Raw genomic sequence first — 23,340 nt, 5'->3', positions numbered from 1 at the left:
AGCTAAAGGCAGAACCAGGAGCACCATGTAATAAACAGAGCCCAAAGCCAAATCCACTCCCATGCATAGCTCACACTATCTAAAAATGAAGGGCACGTATACATAAATCTAATCCAGTAATCTTTGAAACTTTTTACTGACTAGAGAGATAACAAATTTTCATATGCAAATAGTTTCACAACTCCAGAATCTGAGTATCATTAAAACTTACAGTTCTGTAAGTCTCTGCTTCTTGCTGAAGGTCCCGAAGTTTATTTTCACTTTCTGTGAGGATTGCTTTTTTCTGCAACTCTAACTCTTCTAGGGCCAAAGATTCTTGCTGTTCTTTTTCTTGGCTGATCTTCAAATATTCTGATTGACTCTTTTCCTGTGCCAAAAATAATTAATACCACCTTAAATGCATATAAATCTTCAGCATTCACAAAGTACTTCCCCAGGAATCATTCATTTCTTTTGATCTGCACCCAGCCCTGTTGGATAGGTAATGTCATCATCTCTCTCCTCCCATGCTCTAGTCTATACAAACAAGGCACTATGGTTTTTCCAGTGGGGTAATTGCCACAATTATTACTGATATGAAAAATTATGTTCCAATAACCCCACTATGTCTGCTATTTTTCCACTACTTAAATGTTTTACAAAACACTGCTGAATGTGAAAGGTCACCAGAGTTCGGTATTTCTACTCTAGGTCTAGAAACCAGATTTAAGTTTATACAGTTTGTGAGAAATACGTCATTCAGAAAGGGACCCCACATGGAAAATCAAATTGAAATCAGAAGATTACTTGTCAATATATGGGTAAGATCAAGACAATATCTATAAAACAAAGCTACATTGGTTCTACCACCCTACTAATACTTAAAAGCTTCTCTGATTGTCCTTACCATGTATCAATATTCAATTTAAAGTGTTTAGTGTTTTGAGAAGAGAAACTTTAGAGAGTATTTTTAACGGTCGATTAACATATTAAATGTTAATTTCTTAACTGAACTCCAATTAAGACAAGTGTACTTATCTATACCTATTGCTTAGAGCAGATATTGCCAACGGCAATACTTTCAGTTCATTGTACTCAAGTAAAGTGCACTACTTTAATTAAGGAAAGATTTTGTACCATATTATGAGTAGGTTGATAAGAAAATATTAGTTTCCATAGCATTGATTTTAAAATATCCATTTAAATATATTATTTAATGTAAACTATATTTTAAATATATCTCTATATGCCCATAAAGGAGGAAATTTTAATAGTCCACTGAATTAAGAAAAGGGCAGGCACAGGTACCCACACATGTGTATATGAAGGCTGGCTCAGTGTCCCCAAAGGTCAATTACCCCAGCATGAAAACTCAGAGTAGGCCCTTGTGACAGGCATTTTTAGTGTTATTTATTTCCCACTTTGTTCCTTAATTTTTTGCCCCTATTTTTAATTTATGTTGTACTGTTACAGTTAAGTATTCTTGTAAAATGCTTTAATTCTTTTCTGGATCAACAAAGAAAACAAGTATGTGGCCATATATGTGTAAATTTCATGACCACAGACACCCAATCATACTGTAAATCCATGTGCCCCCACAAAGCAGGTTAGAGAACTTGTTAACTCAATTCAAGAATCACTGCTGCTAGAAATTCTCGGGGCCCCAGAAGCAACTAAGAGTGAAAACAACAATATATGTAAGAAAGAAGATTAAAATCTAAAATACTATTTATTATCCTTTTACACTGAAAGCATTTTTGAGTTACACATATTATCTTATGGATAATAACTTCATACAAAAACGTATTACATTTTTGTCACTAACACTTTTTTATGGCAACTTATGTAAAAGGCTTTCATAAGTGAAGAAAAATATTTTTTGTTTTAAACTTTCAAATTACGCTATTTTAAAAAATCTTTCAACAAAAATCTCAATCTGCTTTTCTGGTTTTTGTTAGTTCAGGAAGTTTTTAAATTTAACTCTATTTTTTAAGCCATCATATGGACTGAAAATTAGTACTGAAATTATTCCACTTAAAATAAAAATTACTTGGCCATTTTTATTTCTTATTCTGTAAAATACAACTCAGCCAAAATTTTCTCAGACTTGAGCTCTGGGTACACTCAGTCTGATGAGATTTTTGACACTGTTCTTGAATTATGCACTCTCTTCTTGAATTATGCAGTCACTAGTTCAATTAATCTATCTTCTCCTTTTCTTGTCCCTAATCATAGCCTACTGCCAGGTGGGAGGGACGGAAAAACAAACTGCTTAATGAAAGTGTGTTAATTATACTGAATATTGACAATTAAAGAGAACTATAAATATTGAAAGAAATTGTTAAAAATTTTTAAATGTTTTAAAAAGAAAGTGTGGCCAAGCACAGTTGCTCACACCTATAATCCCAACAATTTGGGAGGCCAATGTGGGTGGATCACTTGAGGTCAGGAGTTCAAGACCAGCCTAGCCAACATGGTGAAACTCCATCTCTACTAAAAATAAAAAAATAAAAATTAGCTGAGCTTGGTGGTGTGCACCTGCAGTCCCAGCTACTTGTGAGGCTGAGGCAGGGGAATCACTTGAACTGGGGAGATGGAGATTATGCAGGCGGCAGTGAGCCGAGATCTCACCACTGCACTCCAGCCTAGGCGATGGAGCGAGACTCTATCTCAAAAAAAAAAGAAAAAGAAAGAAAGAAAGTGTGTTAGATCAGTAAATTTAATTTTCACATAATACCAAGCTAATAAGCTCTGACAGCTTGCCTACTCCCTATCCTCTCTTTATACCCAAACGTCAAGGCTGCCAGTAGTCTGACCTCTAACTGGAATGCAACGGTGAGAGGATGATAACTTTGTAACTCTGAGAAGTATATCTAGAGCAGAAAAAAAAAAATAGGCACTTACAAGAGCTACTTTCATTTGCTCCTGAAATTCCCTTTCTCGGGTCTGAAGCTTCTTGGTCAGTTCCTGCTCTTTTCTGGCCAGCTCCTTTTCATGAAGCTTCTGTAGCTTAGCAATTTGTTCTTCTGAGGATTTCTGAAAATGAGCCATATAGATAATATAAGGACACCCAGAATAAAATATGTAACTCCACAACTAAATACTATTATAATTTACTCAAACTAATAACTTTTTAAGAAGAAAAAAATCATATTCCTCCTAAAACACATTTCCTACACAGATCAAAGTCATAAAAGCCATGATAGTTAAAAGAATAACCAGTAGTTTTCCTCTTATTTTAAGACAAGTGCTGCTGCTGCTGCAATAGACTTCATTTCCACATCTTGCAGGGATGTTCCCTACAAGTCAGGATAGGGGAGCACAGCTGAGGAATAAGGATGCTCTCAGAGAGGGCACTACACTGGTGAAGGTGCGCCCTGGCTGCACCAATCAAATTATGCCCAGCTTTCCATGCTTGTACTATTTATTAAAAGGTACAGGCCTTGTTCTTTTTTTTGGATAGGAAACCTCAATCTCATAAAAATGTCAAATCTCCTTATATAAATCTAAAAAGTTAATATATAAAAAAAAACCAGAATGGGGGAGCCCACTGGACAAAATAAACATGGAAGAATAACAAACACTATTCCAAGAAATAAGAGTAATAAGAAGCAGCTACCAAATAGCATATTATAAAATTAGAGTAAACAGCTGCACATGGTCAGACAAAGCAATAGAACAGCACAGAAAATGAAGGAAAAAAAACCTCACATTTAATACTTTAATAATTTAGTGTGTATTAAAGATAACATAGGCAGGGCATGGTGGCTTATGCCTGTAATCCCAGCACTTTGGGAGGCCAAGGCAGGAGGACAGCTTGAGCCCAGGAGTTCAAGACTGGCCTGGACAAAATAGGGAGACCCAGTCTCTACAAAAACAAACAAACAAAAAAAGAAGATAATATGGCATATCGGAGGGAGAAATGTGGATTACTAAATAAATGATTTAGAGACCATTTAGTAGCCATCTGGGAAAAATTTAAGTTGAATCCTTATCTCATTCCTTACACTAAATAAATTTCAGTTGGATCAAAGATGTTAACAGTAAAAAAAAATGAAAGCATGAAAGTGCCAGAAGAAAAAATCAAATTTTTAAAAATGATCTCAGGACTGAATATGTGTTTAAAAAAAAAAAAAAAATCCAGATAACATTTAAAGAAAAGCCTTATAAATTCAACTACAAGGAAAAAAAAATTTCTACAAAAACAAGTTGTAAAGTCAACAAATAACAAACTGAGAAAACTATTTGGCTAAAAGGACCTATGTCCAAAGGGCTAATTCTCATAAACAAAGAGCTTCTACAAATCAATAAAAGACCAATAGCCCAATAGAAAAGTGAGTCAAGGATTTGGGCAAATAACTTAAATAGGAAAAATATGTTTATCATACAGGTAAGAATTATATATATTAGAATGATAATTTTTTAACGTATAAAGTTGGAAAGACAAAGTTAGATAATGCCATCTTTATGAGGGGGGAAACATATTCTAACACATTGCTTGTGAGGGTATAAATTGTCCTCCACAGACCTCATAGCAACTAGGCAACAATTAAAAATACGTATAGTCTTTGCTTGAGTAATAGTCCCCTTGTAGTCATCTACCCTAAAGAAATACAAATGTGAACAAGTATGGATAAGAATATTCACAGGCCAGGCACAGTGGCTCATGCCTGTAATCCCAACAATTTGGGAGGCCGAGGCAAGTGGATCACCTGAGGTTAGGAGTTTGAGACCAGCCTGGCCAACATGGTGAAACCCCATCTCTATTAAAAATACAAAAATTAGCTAGGCATGATGGCACACGCCTGTAATCCCAGCTACTCAGGAGGCTGAGGCAGGAGAATCGCTTGAACCTGGGTGGCAGAGGATGCAGTGAATCGAGATTGCACCATTGCACCCCAGTCTGGGTGACAGAGCAAGACTCCGTCTCAGAAAAAAAAAAAAGTGATAATTTGCAATAGCAAAACCAGAAAACAATCTAAGTATCTATCAATAGGAAACTGATTAAATTACAGGATATTCATACAATGAAATCTTGAGCAGCCTTTAAAATAAATGGGGTATCACTATGAATTATCAACTACCAATGGCTAAGGAACAATCTCCTAGAAAGATTATTAAGTGGAAAAGCAAAATATAGAACATTCTATATAACATGCTATCTTTTGTGTTTAAAAAAAGAAAAAACTGAATTTTTAAAAATGATGTCAGGATTAACCATGTGGTTTTTAAGTTAAAAAAAAAATCCAGATACCATTTAAAGGAAGCCTAATAAACCCATCTATAAGGAAAAGAAAAAAAATTAGAGGAGAAAAGAGAAATTATATACACAGGCTATCTATGGGAAATATACTCAAAAAGGAAAACAGCACTTTTCTGTGGGAAAACAGGGGAATCTTTTCACTATATACTTTATATCCTCTGATTTTTATACCATATGTCTATATTATTACCTTTCAAAATAATACATTATTTTTAAGTTGTTGGAGTCCATGGTAACATTACTTATCACATCATATGACTACTTTAAAACTTAAAATACAGTCAGGCAGTTATAGTTAAAGCCTTATATATCCAATAATTGGCCACAAATAATTTCTACTTTGAAAATTACCTACAGTTCAGCAGGAAGAAGAAAATGAAAAGAAATATAATTTGCCCCCTCAATGCTTGTTATGCACTCATAAGTAAAATCACAGAAACCTTACCATGAGTTATAGAAATGCATACTGCAACTCTGAAATCCAAGCCTCATCTATTCAGATCTATAATTTATCTTGAGCAATTTTAGTGGCCATAATGAAATATCAAGAATATAAATGGGGAGTCAGTAAAGAAATAGGATAAAATAAGCAACGTGGCAAGAAAGGCAAACATGACAGGAGGAAAAACAAGCAAAAAAACAAAGCAGAAAAAAATGGGTGAGGAAGGAAGCTGGGAGCAGGGAGGGGCCATGATGATGACATGTTCATATTTCTGAAAAATTGAAAATCTATGGGATTTTAAAAATTCATTAATTTCTAAGAGATCTTTCCAAAAAGCTAACTTTTAAAGTAAGGTCTATCTATATTAAGAGTAACCAGAACATTAAGTAATAATGATCCTTTAAAACATTTAAACAATCTAGTCCCTCAGTCACTACTCCCTCATTCCCTCAACACATACTAGGCAAGTACCTTCTTGGCCAAGTTCTTTGGAGGATATGCTACTGAAGCAGCTAAGTAGCCTATCTTCAAGGTGCCTAAGCGTCGGGGAGCCACAGAACAGTTAAGGCACATCTCAGTTTATAACATAGTCCACTGGAGAGAAAGCAAAGCTTAAAAGGTTCCAAAGAATTACCTAAGTATTAAATGCATTTATCTATCAAAATTTGTACTATATCCTGAATATCAGGAAACAGTCAATGTCTAAAATACAAACAAATTCTTCTTTACAGTCAAAGAGTGTAAGGAAAAATACACTTAAATTTCAAATTTGTTGTAGCCCATTTCATTACAGAATTATTCTTACTTTCATTACATCAACAACCTCTTGTTTCACCCGACTTAATTCCTGTTGAAGACTGATGCGTTCCTCCTCACTTGTTTTTTCGATAGTTTTTATTTGTTCATCCATTTCTGCTTTCAGTTTTCTCCGTGCTTCCTCTGTTTTTTGGGCTGTACTCAAAGCTTTTTCAAGTTCCTCAAAAGCTATAATGAAAACAGCAGAAATCAAGTATCTCAAGAAATATCACTGAGCTAAAGTGTTTTACATTCAATTTTTGAGAACTAAGAGCAGCAGTAGCAGGACAGCTTTAAAAACTCATCACTGTTCTAAGCCAAGAGATACTGGAGTAGTTCAACAAAGCCACAAGAAATGTTCAGTCACGAAAACCAATTTATCACTCAGTTCTGGATTAGGATATTAAGACTGTTTATATGAGTCTAAGTTTAGAAGTTTGGAAAAAATAAATGACTGAAGGCTCTCCATTCTCTACCAGTTTCTTTATGGATAGTAAATTTAAAGAAATGAAGACTTGTCCCTATTTCTGTACTGTATAATTTCAATTGCTTTTTGTTTGCTCTATAGTTCTTATCATCAATAATTATGTAATACTATTATATACTCACTATGACACTTTTAAGAACGGAAAAACTATTCTTAGGCATATTTTGTTTTTAAAAACTTCTTAACTATATAATAAAAGAGCAGAGATTTTTGTTACTTTTTTAAACATTTACTGGCTGAATATTTTGAAATGAAACTTACTATCTGTATAAGTTTCAAACCAGAGCTGTTTCCAGGTGACTGGAAAGAAATCTTTACCTGATTCAACAGTATTATAGAAAGGCACTACCACAGCAGGGGGTTTTTGGGTAAGGTAAGGAAGAATTCAGACTCTGCAAAAATAATCATCTTGGCTAGAGTAGCAGGGTTTTTTTTCGAGAGAGAGAGAGAGAGAGAGAGAGAGAGAGAGAGAGAGAGTGTGTGTGTGTGTGTGTGTGTGTGTCTGTGTGTGTGTGTGTGTGTGTGTGTGTGTGTGTTTGAGACGGAATCTTGCTCTGTCACCCAGGCTGGAGTGCAGTGGTGCAATCTCAGCCCACTACAACCTCCGCCTCCTGGGTTCAAGCAATACTCCTGCCTCAGCCTCCCAAGTAGCTGGGACCACAGGCATGCACCACCATGCTTGACTAATTTTTGTATTTTTAGTAGAGATGCGGTTTCACCATATTGTCCAAAATGGTCTCAAACTCTTGACCTCAAGTGATCCACCCACCTTATCCTCCCAAAGTGCTGGGATTACAGGCATGAGACACTGCATCTGGCCAGGTCTTTAAAGAGGCCAAACAGCTCAACATTATCAAACAAAATCAGATAGGACGGGTGCAACAGGTGTGTAACTTGGCACCAAAAATACATACATGTGACTGGGCACAGTGGCTCACACCTGTAATCCCAGCACTTTTGGAGGCTGAGGCAGGTGAATTACCTGAGGTCAGGAGTTCAAGACCAGCCTGGCCAACATGGTGAAACCCCATCTCTACTAAAAATACAAAAATTAGCCTGAGTGTGCAGTAGCACACTCCTGTAGTCCCAGCTACCCGGGAGGCTGGAGACAGTAGAATCACTTGAGTCTGGGAGATGGAGGCTGCAGTGAGCTGAGATGGTGCCACTGCACTCCAGCTTGCCTAACAGAGCAAGACTTTGTCCCCAAACAAACAAACAAACAAAATACATATGTGTGTGTTTACGTGTATTTGTGTACACAGATGGTCCCTGATTTACGATGCTCTTGGATCTGTCAACTTCACAACGGTGCAAAAGCAATACACATTCAGTACACTCCTCCACTTAATAATAAAGTTATATCTGGATAAGACCTTTACAAGTTGATACTGATATTTTCAACTTACAATTAATTTATCAAATTCTAACCCTATCATAAGTCAAGGAGGATCTGTATATGCCTTTATATATGTGTACATATATGTGGGTTGTATATGTATGTATGCATGCACACACACACACACACGCATTATTAGCATAATGATACCCTAGGAAAGTCCTACTGCTACTGCCATCCTAGATTATTTCCTTTAGTCCTCACAGAAGTCTCCAGACTTCCCTCTACCATTGAGATGGACTATAAACAAAACTCAGTTTTCAAGATAGGTTTGTAATCCTACCAAGAAACATATGCCCCAGGGAGACAGTCGTTTATTGGCACATATAACATTTTCACTTCCAGTGGTATAAGAAATGTGGGAACTTCAACCTATGGCAGCTCAGGAAAAAAGGCCTTCATTAACAATTTGGTTTAACACAGTGGTTTGGGTACAGGAATTGCAAACCTGAAGACAAACATTTATTCTAAAGCATTTTCTCAAAGGCAAAATTGCCAAGAGAAGAGTGAATTCTGGTAACAACTGGGAAATGCAACTTAGTTTGCTCAATCATTTAAAAAGTAATTTATCTGACAACCATATACATTTTTTTTCTTTTGAGATGGAGTCTCATTCTGTCACCCAGGCTAGAGTGCAGTGGGCACGATCTCGGCTCCCCGCAACCTCTGCCTCCCAGGTTCAAGCGATTCTCCTGCCTTGGCCTCCAGAGTAGCTGGCACTACAGGTGCCCGCCACCACGCCCAGCTAATTTCTGTATTTTTAGTAAAGACAGGGTTTCACCATATTGGCCAGGCTGGTCTCAAACTCCTGACCTCGTGATCCGTCGCGTTGGCCTCCCAAAGTGATATCTTTTATATAAAAAGCAAATCTATCCAATTTATTTATTTTATATGCCCAAAGTATAAAACTGATACTCAAACACGTCTAAATTTCAAAGGAATATTAATTAGCTGAAATCATTTATAAAGATTCCTATTGCCAGGTGCAGTGGGGCTCACGCCTATAATTCCATCACTATGGGAGGCCAAGGTGGGAGGATTGCCTGAGCCCAGGAGTTCAAGACCAGCCTAGGCAACATAGTGAAACCCCATCTCTACAAAAAAATTAAAAATTAGCCAGGCAGGTTGGCTTGTACCTGTAGTCTCAGCTACTCTGAGCAGCTGAGGTGGGAGAATCACTTAAGTCTGAGAGGTCAAGGCTGCAGTGAGCAGTGATTGTACCACTGCACTCTAGCTTAGGTGACAAAGAGAGACCCTCTCAAAAAAAAAAAAAAGAAAATATAAATATGTTGGAAACAAAAATGGTGTCTTTGGTTTACATATTCTTTTACTATAAATTCTGATGTCAACCATACAGAAAATACAGAAATAATGAACGCTTACTACTAACAAGAAATTAGTTTCCTCACTTAAAAAAATCAGTCAAGAAATAATGAATGCTTACTACTAACAAGAAATTAAGTTTCCTCACTTAAAAAAATCAGTCCAGTAAAGTGACTAATTATGGGAAAGATTCTGAAACAAAGTGCTTACTGCCTAATTAGTTTGTGTTGAAGGTTAAATGCTGGGGGAATGAAAAAAGGTATGATCAATGTCTTTTAATACTTAGATGTCATCAGTACCTTTTCATTATTATTCAGCATATAAAACTGCATCTCAGCATTTCTGAGTAATTCACAAAAATATCTTCAATCAGGCTCTGGAGAAACTGAAGAGTTCTGAAACCCTTTCAGCAAAATAAGAGTTTAAATGAAAATCTTTTGTCAATTAAGTAAAATAAAACAAAACTATGTAGTCAAATCTAGTGAATTTTTTTGTTTTCATTTTTAAAATTCCAGAATCCAGCACAGTATAAAAAATAAATGTAATGTTCTCACCTTTTCAAACAACAAAAAATCCATGCCACAAGTTCCTGTTTAGATATAATTTTCTGCTAATTAAGTTTTCTAATCACATTCAATAAATTTCAGGATACTATTCTATATAGAGTCTAATATTAGTGTTTAATCCACTAAAACAGTTTGTCCAAGTCACCTTATTATCCATTATACAATGATGAAAATAGGATGGATTTGGTTTCAAAGTTCTTTTCATCCTAATTTAACCCTCTCTCCTACTTTCCAGTACCATGTCAGGGAACCAAATAATTTCACACCTAGAAAGAAACCATTGAAATCTTTCATTGAAATATGGTAACTGAAGCATCCAATTTTTCCTTCAGATGATAAATCAACCTGAATATATAAGCCTGATGATAGAACTTTAAAATTGGATTTAAGCAACGATCCTTACCTTGCAATATTTTTAAAAACTAAGAATGCTGATATGGATCAAGCTCCGTTGGGCAATAATATTTCTTACTAAAGCAGAATTTCTGAACCAATCAATTACTAATGGCTTTTAACTCTCAACAAAATGCAATATGTTATACTTCTTTCTGACACAAAACTCACTGCTTTCTACCTCCCCATCCTGCTTTAAGGAAATGTTAAATAGCCAAAAAACTGGTGGGGAAAGGCATTAAGATTTTTTATATATATATATATATCCAAACACAGAAAACGTATTTCAAACCCATTATGGATTCTACACTGTATCACAAATGAAGCCACTTCCTCACAGGAAGTCTGCCTCCAACACTGATTCTCATCACAATGTTTAAGGAGGATATACCAAGAGTTTACTTACTACCCAGAAACATCTCACCTGACCTTGTAATTCCCAGAAATGGCGTCCACAGCCTATAATATTATAAAAGTGAATTCCCTACTCTTTCCAAAGTGAAAATAGAATTTTAATGTAAGTACTAAAAAAGTATGTTCAAAATGTCTAGACAATTTATCTTTCAAATTCCCAACAAAAGATAAGTGAGTGAGGAGAAATAAAGCGTGCATCAGCCACAGCTGACAAGTCTTCTGCCAACATGCAAGAGTGCATGGGAAAACCACAGTCACGGCACACATCAATAGGAAGGCTAAGCATGAACTGCCACAGAATCTTGCAAGAACACACTGTGTTCTTCCAAAGCAAAATTCAATGTATCTCAGGCAATTTTTATTTAAAAAAAAAACCCACACACTTTAAAAATACTTTTAGGTCAATTTTCAATGAACTGTAAGTATGATCCTCTGTCAGTTAAGTAAAATGCAGGGCAGACCCTTTATTGCTAGCTCCTCACTTTCCACTTCAGATGAGGTTCACTCACATCCATGGGAATTATAAAAATGGGCAAACGCTCTCTATAAGGGTTAAATGAGAAAGGTTGGCAATCTGTAGCTCAATAATCCAACCATTCAGTCATCAAATACATACATAGCAGCTGTTTACCAACTGCCAAGCATATGCTAGGTATTAAGTGACAAAGAAAATATTTCACAAAAAGATAGCTGAAGTAGTAAGAAAGGGGAATAAAATAACTAATCCTTAGATACAGCTAGGAAGAATGTGGCATTGTTTTTGCTACTCCAGCACCTCTTAGAGGATACTCCTCATCCTGAGTATCCTAATCAATTATAATAAGAAATGCCAGAATTCTGAGATTTCATGTAGCATTACTATTTTGTTACACTGTCCCAAAGAACACTTTACTACATGGTTAAGAAGACCCACTTCTACTCCCAGTGTAGGAAATAAACAAAAATGCAGAAGTGTGAAAAGGCTGTTAAACTCTAGATTAACTGATGATCCTAACAAGCTGGTTAATGACATGAAGAATAAGTAAGCCAATGCCTGTCTCTATCCCAGCAAAAACAAACAAACAAAATGAGTGAATGAAAAGCACTACAAAATGAATGAAATACAAATTAACAGAAAAAGCAACAAAAATAATTTTATCGGAATTCCCACTGAATCATCAAGCCTCTTTGGCAAATAAAATCAAAGTCTACAGCAGCAGTTCTCAACATGTGGTCCAAAGATCCTGGGGTCTTGAGACCCTTTCAGAGGATCTGTGAGATCCTCCCTTTTCCAAATAAGTGTCTACATAAGACTAGATTTTCTTCATATATTTCAACCAAAATAATATATCACAACGGATTAAATGCAGAAACAGGCATGAAAATCCAGCTGCATTGTATTAAGCCAAGCAATGAGATAACAAAAATGTAAAACAAGGCCATTCTTCACACTAAACCTTATTTTGGAAAATACAGGTAGATTTCATAAAAGTATTTGTGCTAACATGTAATGGATTTATAAATGGTTTGTTTTTTGTTGTTTCTTTGTTTGTTCTGAGATAAAGTCTTGCTCTGTCGGCCAGGCTGGAGTGCAATGGCACCATCTTCAACCTCCACCTCCCAGGTTCAAGCAATTCTCCTGCCTCAGCCTCCAGAATAGCTGGGATTACAGGCGTATGCCACCATGCCTGGCTAATTTTTGTATTTTTAGTAGAGACAGCGTTCACCATGTTGGCCAGGCTGGTCTCAAACTCCTGACCTCAGGTAATCCGCCTGCCTCGGCCTCCCAAAGTGCTGGGATTACAGGCATGAGCCACCATGCCCGGCCTATAATTAGTATTATTATTTTTGAAACAGAGTCTCGTTCTGTCACCCAGGCTGGAGTGTAGTGGCGTGATCTTGGCTCACTGCAACCCCCACCTCCTGGGGTTCAAGCGATTCTCCTGCCTCAGCTTCCTGAGTAGCTGGGACTACAGGCACACGCCACCATATCCAGCTAATTTTTGTATTTTTAGTAGAGATGGGGTTTTGCCATGTTGGCCAGGCTGTTCTCAAACCCTTGGCACTCAAGTGATCCACCTGCCTTGGCCTCCCAAAGTACTGGGATTACAGGCATGAGCCACTGCACCCAGTCTATAATTGTTATTTTAAAAACGAATTAAACAAATATTGTTAAAATTTTTACTTTTAGCCAGGCGCGGTGCCTCATGCCTGTGATCCCAGCACTTTAGGAGGCCGAGGTGTGCAGATCACGAGGCCAGGAGTTCGAAACCATCCTGGCTAACACAGTGAAACCTATCTCTACTAAAAATACAAAAAAATTACCTGGGCATGGTGGTACATGCCTTTAGTCCCAGCTACTCCGCAGGCTGAGGCAGGAGAATTGCTTGAACCCGGGAGGCGGAGGTTGCAGTGAGCTGAGATCACGTCACTGCACTCCAGCCTCGGCGACAGAGTGAGACTCTGTCTCCAAAAAAAAAAAAAAAAAAAATTTTTTTACTTTTAATTATTAATACAGTAAATGTCAATACATATAACCCAAATAAATAAAGCTCTTTGGAATCCCCAATAAATTTTAAGAGTGTTAAGAGGTCCCTGAGATCAAAAAGTTTGCAAGCTACTAGTCTAGAGCTTACATAAATGAAAATAAAATACTACCACCCAGTGGCATAAATTAGATAGTGCAATGCTTATCTATAAATTAGGGCCTTTGCAGAGATTTAATAAATATTACATTTGCAAGGGAAATCTAAATTTTAAGCCATACTACAAAATATGTAATGAGATTCATTCTATAAACTGACTATGCTTTGACCTTCAAAAAATTTACCAATTTATCCAAATTTTCTTTTTCGGTTTTTTTTTTTTTTTTTTTTTTTTTTTGAGACAGTTTCGTTCTTGTCGCCCAGGCTGGAGTGCAACGGTGGGATCTCGGCTCACTGCAACCTCTTCCTCCCAGGTTCAAGTGATTCTCCTGCCTCAGCCTCCAGAGTAAGCTGGGATTACAGGTACATGCCACCACACCCGGCTAATTTTTATATTTTTAGTAGAGACGGGGTTCACCATGTTGGCCAGGCTGGTGAACTCCTGACCTCCTGGCCTCAGCGTCCCAAAGTGCAGGGATTTCAGGCGTAAGGCACCACGCCCAGCCCCAGATTTTCATGTACATTTTACATACATATTTATCTATCAAATACCTTGAAAACATCAGGCAAATGTTGAAAAATATTAGGCTAAAGCTAAGTACATTGATTAAATTAGAAATATAATCTTGCACCAAAGAAATGTGTTTTTAAATTATTGATAGTTTCAAGTAATAGTGACATTGTTGGAGACATAAATAATTGCATTTTAAAAGCCATTTAAAATAAATTTTTCCAGCAGTTATTCATTTAGTGCCAAAATACGTACATATTACTTATCTAACATGGCATACTTAAAATCTACTTTAATTCATACTTTTTTTTTTTTGCCTGAGAAACATGGAATTTTCTTTGTAAAGCTTATTCTAAGTACCCATGATAAGAAAAAAAAATAGCCCTTACCCCAGTCCTGTTCATACAAGGCTTGGGAAAGGCACCATGATTCACTTATTGGCATGTGTGGATGCACAAAAATAAGATGTTTTGTGAGACTTAAGACTCCAAGAAAACTTTGTTACATAAATTATCAGCAACTAACAAAGCGGTTAAATACATATGTGATTTTGGTTTGTTATATAAAAATGCATAAATCTTACACACATAAATACATAAAACTATGTTAAAGGATCCTTCAAACATCAAATAAATATGTTCTAATGAATTGCTTTTGGTATATCAGACCTCTACTATAAAAATGAATATATGAATAAAAAAACATATTTCCTGCACAAAAACATGACAATAAAAAAGCAAAGAATGTTATGAGTTAGTCCAAGTCTTTAAATCCACTAATCATATAAAACACATAACTTCAGCAAAGACGAGGTACATGAAAAGGAAATGGGGTTTACAAAAGTTACTATACTCTAGAAACTTTCCTAATCTAAGCAAAATATTTTATTCATTTTGCATAATTGTAGGAAAAACATTTTAACAGGGGGGAGGATTAACGTTATAGCCTGGGTTAATTTTTTTTTAATGGCTACATATATTTAAATCACTTAAAAGTGGCTAACGAAAAAGACTAAAAGTCTGTGGTTAAGAATTTATCCGGAGATAAAATTCAAAGATCTAATAAGCTATATGTCAAAATTGTAACAATAGTATTTGTAACAAAACTATAAAATAATCTAGATGATAAACAGTAAGGATATGATAACCAAGTAAATGATGTACATGCACTTTGACACAGCCATTAAAACATGTTAGTACTTCAGCAACACGTAAAAGTGTCAATAACAATGCTAAATGGGGGAGAAGAACATACAAAATTGAATGTACAGTATTATTACAATAATATAAAAATAAAAATTAGAGAAAACACTACATGGAAATTTACTAAAACAACAGTGATGTCATTTTCTCTATTTTCCAATTTTTTGGTAATATACTGCATTAATAATTAGCTACCCCTATCTCCTATCCTGATACACACACACATGCACACACACACATGCACACACACACACACAGAACAGCCAAGAACTAGTGTGAACTTTAGTAGCATTAACATTCTACACTGGTGCTACACTGAGGATATAATTTCCTGGAGAGTTAAAATACAGCATCAGGCACTTAAGCTAAATCACCAAACTTTTCCAAGTTTAAAATCTGGTTAATAGAAGATGTGACCATCTGTTCGTAAGTAACAACAAGAAAGAAACACTATCAACAATTGTAGAAGCGCTTATAACCAATAAACTTATTTTCTGTTTCCTTTATACACTAAAATACATATCTTTAACAAAACAAAAATGCTATGCTATCATACTTCAAAAAATATGCCTAACATTTCCACTAAAGAGGAGACTATTTAAGAACTGCAGGTTGATACACCATCCTGAAATCAGTATACCACCGTATTCACAGTCTCAGTATTTTATAATAGAATTATTCTTTTTATGCCAGCATGCAAAAACAGAAAAAGAAAATAAAGAATCATTCTGTTTAAAATCAAAGACATTCAGATTTCCTCTGTCCTCCAACATATGAAAGGCACCACAATACATCTAGAAAAAAATATGAGGAGCAGCTTAAGAGATTGTTTCCCAAGAAAAGTAGTGGGGAACGTTCTTGAGCTGATTTTGACATCCAGAATAAGTGAGCCAAAGGAATCAGTGATTTGTTTACTAATATCCACATCAAGAATTACTAGCAGTATCAGAATTAAATTTCTTCACAGTTGAAAATGCACTTGGAGAGTTTATTTTCTAGATAACAGTTTTATGTAGCTATATCTACTTCTAAAATCCTAACAGTAAGCTCTAATGATATTAATGTTTCCTTCACATGACCAGTTCTTATGTGTTTAACCTTTGAATTTTAAATCTAACAAAGAAAACAAATATTTAATAGAGCAACTGAATTTTCCAATAGCCAGACTATTTATAGAAATCCTACTTCCTTTACACTGAATTTTTTTTTTATTATACTTTTAAGTTCTAGGGTACATGTGCACAATGTGCAGGTTTGTTACGTATGTATACTTGTGCCATGTTGGTGTGCTGCACCCATCAACTCGTCAGCACCCATCAACTCGTCATTTACATCAGGTATAACTCCCAATGCACTGACCTTTTCTTATGCTTAGTGCTTAATTGGAAGTTTTCTTTCAATTGGCATACACACTTTACATTTGAACTAAGAACCACTTCCTACTTGAACAGTTCTGTTTAGACTCAATTAAGACTATTAAATGAAATACAGTTTGTGTGCCTAAAAGTAGCTTTCATTATAGATGTAAAAGGCATTATCTTCAATGTAGAGCCAGTTTGTTACAACTTTGTATCATAGCCCTCATTTATTATGACTACAAATATAATTTTTACGAAATCTATAAAAGCACTTACAACTTTGTTATCTAAAGACTTTCCAAAATAAATATATCCATTAATAATTTAAATCTGGCAGGGCACAGTAGCTCACGCCTGTCATCCCAGCACTTTGAAAGGCCAAGGAGGGTAGATTACCTGAGGTTGGGAGTTCGAGACCAGCCTGGCCAACATAGTGAAACCCCGTCTCTGCTAAAAGTACAAAAATTAGCCAGCAGTGGTGGCACACATCTGTAATCCCGGCTACTCAGGAGACTGAGGCACGAGAATCACTTGAACCCAGGAGGTGGAGATTGCAGTGAGTCAAAATTGTGCCCAAAAAAAAGTAATAATAATAGTAATTTAAATCTTAATTCTTTTAGTATTTATTAATTTTTTATTTTTGACAGTATTAATAGAAAAAATTTTAAACCTTTAGGCTATCAAATATTTATAAAAATATGGTTTATGAAAATCACACTTAAAGACAAAATATATATGTTTTGGAGAAGCAAGCAAGGGAAGGAAAGCCGTACAACTAAAGGTTTAACTGGAACATATACACGGAAAATTTTATCCTGCATGTGAACGAACTATATATTTTGTCTACCTTTTCACCATTTACCCTTTCAACCTGATATTTATTCATCAGTTTCTATCTCCTCATTAAGTACACCCAATTTCAAAAGAAATTTAATCCCCTTACCAACATTTTCTCTTTACTGGCTACAATAGTCAACAAAAAGCAGTTCTAAAAATGGAAAGGCTTGATATGAGAAGCTGAGGCTATGCATTAGATTTTCTGTTCACTGAAAGCAAAGCTGTTGAACCAATGTCTTAAAACACTCAAACTGGTTCTAGAAAGTATTCAAAGATTATATTCTGAAAGATGCCATCTACTCTCTCTAAACGGAAGTTTTCTCAGGTTTGATGAGAACAAATTCATTAAATTCCCCAGTCACTTTATCCATAAAATAACTGCAAGAAGATGGGGAGATATTTATGAAATAGTCAACTATTTCTCTGTGTAGAGACCCAGTCCCCTTCTTAACACCTTAAAATCTGGTTTGTAAAATCATTTCTCAAAACTGCATCCTCCAAATCATATCCTTACCAAATTCAAAGACCTTTTCAAAGTCTTCATCTTACCTTCTCCACTTCTTGAAACACATCTTATATTCCCCCAAAAACCTAACTATCTACAATTTCTATGACTTCATGAGGTAACTTTTTTTTTTTTCTCATTTATGTCTCATTGCCAAACTCAAGACCTCTATATGGTTAAGAGCACAGACCTGAGTCACAATGCCTGGATTAAATCTTGAGTATATACTTACCCTCTGTGCATAAATGTGGGTAAATTACTTAACTTCTACATTCTTAGGTTTGCTTATTTGTAAAATGAAGATAACAGTATTATTTCACACACTTGTGAGGATGCAACACAAGTAAATACAAGCAAAGCCCTTAAAGCAGAGCATTACAAAGTAAGTAATGGCTAGCAGCAGTATTAACAATAGTAGCAGCAGTAGTAGTAGCAGCAACAAGTGCTAAATAAGTGTCAGTAGAAGCAGCTGCTGCTGTTACTACCACGACTATTACTACTACTGTAAAACTTAACCTTTTGTAGAAATCAGCCTCTCCTAGAGATTTAACCACAGGTTTCAATCCTAGGCTGACGACTCCTGAAAGATGTTCCAGTTTCTTATTTCCAAATTCCTGCAACTCAATTCCATTTGAAAAGTTCATGACTGGCTCAAATTCAATGTATCTAAACAAACCCATCATTTCACTCCAATTCTCAACTTCCCCATTTAGATTTCCTATTCTAATTCCACACTACTATTCATTAAGTGTCCTAACCTCAAAACTTTGGAGTCGACTTAGAGTCCTTACTTTTCTTCTGCCTCCCTGAGTTGATTAGATACCAAATTCTACAGATTCTTTCTTCTCCTTCCCAGAACCACCATCCTAGCAAGGTGACCAAAGCTCACAGTCCCTCAAATCTGGATTTCTGTCTTTGCTTCTAAGTTTGACTTCCTATTTCATTTATTTTCTATGTAAAACCCTAGCTCCCATCACACTATGCCTTCCTATTACTGGCTTCCTGTTACTTTGTATATCAAAGTCTAAACTCAGCTACCTACCTTTTAAGATTTCAATAGTCAGTTCCTTTACAATCCAACTGCATTTCCCACTTCAGCAAGAATGGTTTTCAGCTGATTCACACACCCACTATGATCACTGTGCCTGTTCATGGCATTGTAGCATCTGAAATGTGTGCTGCCCACACCTCTCTTGTTAGGCCCATTCTATTCATTATTTGAGGTCCAATTCAAAATTCACATCTTCCCTGATATGAAGGCACAGTTCATCCTGCCCTCCCCCTTTCAAACATCCCTCCTTTCCTAGCTTTAGTCAGTTTTGTACCTTGTTGAATACTATGCTGGGTTCTATACTTTATAGCCCAGCATTTATTGTGTCAAAACATGCTATTAACACTAAAGTGCTCATTATTCTCTTTAAAAGCAGACTATAACTTATACTTTTTGTTTACCCTAAAGCAACTATAAGGTAACAATTATTTAATAAATACCATGCTGTACCTTACTGGGAAGTTCTAAAATTTTAAATGTGGATTTTGATACTCTGTCAGCAAACATTTTCTGTACGGGGCCAGATGGTAAATATTTTAGGTTTTGTAGATCACATCTGATCTCTGTCATATATTTTTCTTTTCTTCAACTATTTAAAAATTTAAAAATCATCCTTAGCCTAAGGGCCGTACATAAACAGGCAGTGGGCTGGATCTGGCCCACAGGCCACAGTTTGCCAACCTCTGCCTCCCCTAATAAGCAGATGGGTGTCTTATTAGGAGCCTCTACAGTTAAGAATTTTTATCAATATTTAACTCATTTTTTAAAAAATATTGGTCAAGCACTTTAAATAACTTTAGAGTTCCAACATAAAACAAGTAACCCTCAAGTTCTTACCAGCTCTTTCGGACTTTTCTTTCTGTTCCCGTAATTCCTCTCCCTGGGTAGTCATCTGTTTGATGCGACTACGGAGTTGAGCAATTTCTTCTTCTTTCATTTCCAGGGTTTCATGCATCTGGCGTTTCGTCTCTGCGATTACCATTCCCTGAATAGAAGTGAAGACTCTAAAACATTTGCATAACAAAACTGCATCAACAGCACAGATAAAACTTAATTTAAAAGGCAGAAAAAGGCCGAGCATGGTGCCTCATGTCTGTAATCCCAGCACTTTGGGAGGCCAAGCAGGGTGGATGGCCTGAGGTCAGGAGTTCGATACCAGCCTGGCCAACATGGCGAAACCCTGTCTCTACTAAAAATACAAAAATTAGCCAGGCGTGGTGGCACATGCCTGTAATTCCAGCTACTCAGAAGGCTGAGGCAGGAGAATTGCTTGAACCCAGGGGGCGGAGGCTGAAGAGCTGAGATCATGCCATTGCACTCCAGCCTGGGTGACAGAGCGAGACTCCATCTCAAAAAAATTAAAAATTAAAAAATTAAAAATAAAAGGCAGAAAAAAATGATATTTCTTGCTAAGTACAGCATAACAATTATTTCAGTACTTCACAAACTGAGATCTGTTTTCTGCTCTAATCCTATTACCTAACATAACAGGGTATTTTTTACATTAAAAAATTTTAATAGTTTAACCCTTAATGCATTAAACCATTACTACTTAAAATATTTAATTTATAACCTTTCTACAAATGTGCTATCTGTCTTTGTAAACAGTTTATAATGAACAAAATATAGTCTTCTGAACTTGGCTTGATGCTACAATAAACTACAAGTATTGATCTGTGCTATAACATGGGGATAACCCCAGAGACTGAGAATGGAAGGTGCCTGCTGCCACACTGGATAAAGCAAAATCCCAGGGCACATCTACGTGGTTTTTCTCTTTCTTCCTGTGACTGTCTCTGGTACCACCACTACTCCTTACTTTGCTCAGTAAGGCATCCCCATTCCTCCAACTTGCTAGTTACTTCTGTTCCCTCTTTCTGGATAATCTACACTAGAAATGGAGCTCAGCAGCGGAAAAAGATAACCAAATTGTATGAAGTAAAAAAGTCATTCAGGACTAACAAAAAATGAGGTGGTTCACTTGTCTGTTGAAAAAATGTTCAGACTTTGTGACAACTATTTCATGGTCTTAAGATTAGCACCCTCTCCACAGGGTTTGCCAACCCTTACTTTAGAGTATGACTCTTCCAGATGGCTAATATTAATGGAGAGATAGAAAGATAACAACCAGGTAAGTAAGACACTGTTATATGAAATCTCAAAACAAAATCATGGGACTTCAGTTTCTTCAAAAACCAAAATATAGTGGAAAGAGAAGGAGAGAAAATAATCGAACCTCTAAATTAAAAGAAATCTTGAGAGTCATACCAACCAATTGCAATGAAAAAACTTTATAAGGACCCTGATTCATAAAAGAGCAAAAAATATATGAGAGACTAGAGAAAATCTGAAACTGACTAGATAGCAGGTCATATTAAAAAATTATTAAATTTTTAGATGTGATCATGATAATGTGGTTGTATTATTGTAAAAATAACATCTTTTATTTTAAAGATATACTAAAATACTTTTGGAAAAAAAATGATAAAATTTCTTGGATTTGCTCTAAAACAATCCTGGGATGAGTATGACAATGAGAGTTGAGAAGGTACAGATGAAACAAGATTAGTCATGAGATGTTAACTGTTGAAGATGGGTGGTGGGTTCACAGAAATTCATTTTAGCAGCTTTTCTTTTGTAAATGTTTTAAGTTCTTAGTAATAATAAAAAAAAAAAAAATTTAAATAGGCCCTCAAGAAGTTTATAATCTAGCAAAGCAATATTATCAAAAGGATGAAAAAGACTGCCAATACATTTTAACAGCAGGACAGTTCTGACATGTTCTTAATTACATGACCACTTAAAATACTGTAGTGATAACCCGGAATATTAAAGAAACTGGTGGATGGTATGGAACAAACTGGGAGCTGCTTAGAAAAAGGACCCAAGAACTTGGGATTGAAAGACTTAGGTCAAAACTGTTAACCCATGAATTTTCTGGCTGTCTTTGCTGCATAGCTATAGCTGCTGCTCCAACTCCAAACTACCAAAGGTCAGACTCATTCCTAGCCGGGAGCGGTTGTGGGCGCCTGTAGTCCCAGCTACTCGGGAGGCTGAGGCAGGAGAATGGCGTGAACCCGGGAGGCGGAGCTTGCAGTGAGCCGAGATCGCGCCACTGCACTCCAGCCTGGGCTGGGCGACAGAGCGAGACTCCGTCTCAAAAAAAAAAAAAAAAAAAAGACTCATTCCTTCCTCAATCCTCCAATCTCACCTACACATTCTAAGATTTATTTGTAGAAATTGTTATTTATGCTAATATATACATTATCACTTACTTACTTTTTGTTTTTTTAAGAGACAGGGTCTCACTCTGTCACCCAGGCTGCAGTACAGTAGTGTGATCATAGCTCACTGCAGCCTCTTACTCCTGGGTTCAAGCAATCCTCCTGCCTCAGCCTCCCGAGTAGCTGGGACCACAGGCATATACCAACATACCCAGCTAATTTGTTACTTTTTGTAGAGAGGGGGTCTTGCTTTACTGCCCAGGTTGATCTTGAACTTCTGGTTTCAAGCAATCCTCCTGCCTCAGTCTCCCAAAGTACTGAGATTAAAGGGATGAGACACTGTGCCCAGCCCCTTATTTATTTTTTAGGCAACTTATCTGAGAGATTAATCTGTTTCCATATTATTTGAAAGAACATACTGATATTATTCACATTTAGAATGCCTTAACTATAAATAATTTAACTTTTCTCTGTAAAGTAGTTATGCACTATAAATATAAACTTACTTAGCAACAGTTATTCTAGTCTACAAATCAAAATGCTGACTGGAATCAACAAATCAGAATCAGTTTCACACGATACAAAACTAATGCTAGTAGTTACATAAATCTAGGAATTAAAAAGATTTTTCATGGAAAAAGCTGCAATAATTTTGGAAAACAGAAACAAGCATGAATGTTTCCAACTGTTTTCAAAAGTAAATGTTGGGACCTCTTGACAAATTTTAGTATCATAGGTTTTGTTGTTTTACCTTATCTTGTTCAAGCTGTTCAATTAAGTTCTTTGCATCACGTAACTGAGTGATAAGTTTAGTCTTCTCAGCCATATGAAGGTCCTAAAAAAAATTTTGAAATTCATTTCCATCTCTAATAAAGCTTCTTCTCATTTGAGAACTCTAAACATTTATCAAATTTATATACATGTTACAGTGTAGAAGGAGAAAAGTACACAGGAAGTCTCAAGGTATAGT

The 23,340-nt window shown here is 36.0% G+C and overlaps 1 protein-coding gene across 20 annotated transcripts in view; it reads right to left on the bottom strand.

The window, feature by feature from the left end:
- GOLGA4 (golgin A4) overlaps nt 1-23,340 on the bottom strand; it is a 119,556-nt gene that overhangs the window by 42,863 nt on the left and 53,353 nt on the right. For 16 of the 20 annotated variants that reach the window (XM_015131367.3, XM_015131368.3, XM_077992128.1 and 13 more), the window contains 5 exons: nt 23,122-23,205; nt 19,984-20,131; nt 6,490-6,668; nt 2,884-3,015; nt 212-367 (listed from right to left, as the gene is read on the bottom strand). In XM_015131367.3, coding sequence (XP_014986853.3) covers nt 212-367; nt 2,884-3,015; nt 6,490-6,668; nt 19,984-20,131; nt 23,122-23,205 — 699 coding nt within the window. The remainder of the gene's footprint in view (nt 1-211; nt 368-2,883; nt 3,016-6,489; nt 6,669-19,983; nt 20,132-23,121; nt 23,206-23,340) is intronic. The other 4 variants (XM_077992126.1, XM_077992127.1, XM_077992130.1 and 1 more) reach the window with 1 other exon arrangement.

This window comes from Macaca mulatta, chromosome 2 (genome assembly GCF_049350105.2).
Source record: "Macaca mulatta isolate MMU2019108-1 chromosome 2, T2T-MMU8v2.0, whole genome shotgun sequence".
Taxonomy (NCBI): Eukaryota; Metazoa; Chordata; class Mammalia; order Primates; family Cercopithecidae; genus Macaca; species Macaca mulatta.
This window is presented reverse-complemented; position numbering and strand designations above follow the sequence as displayed.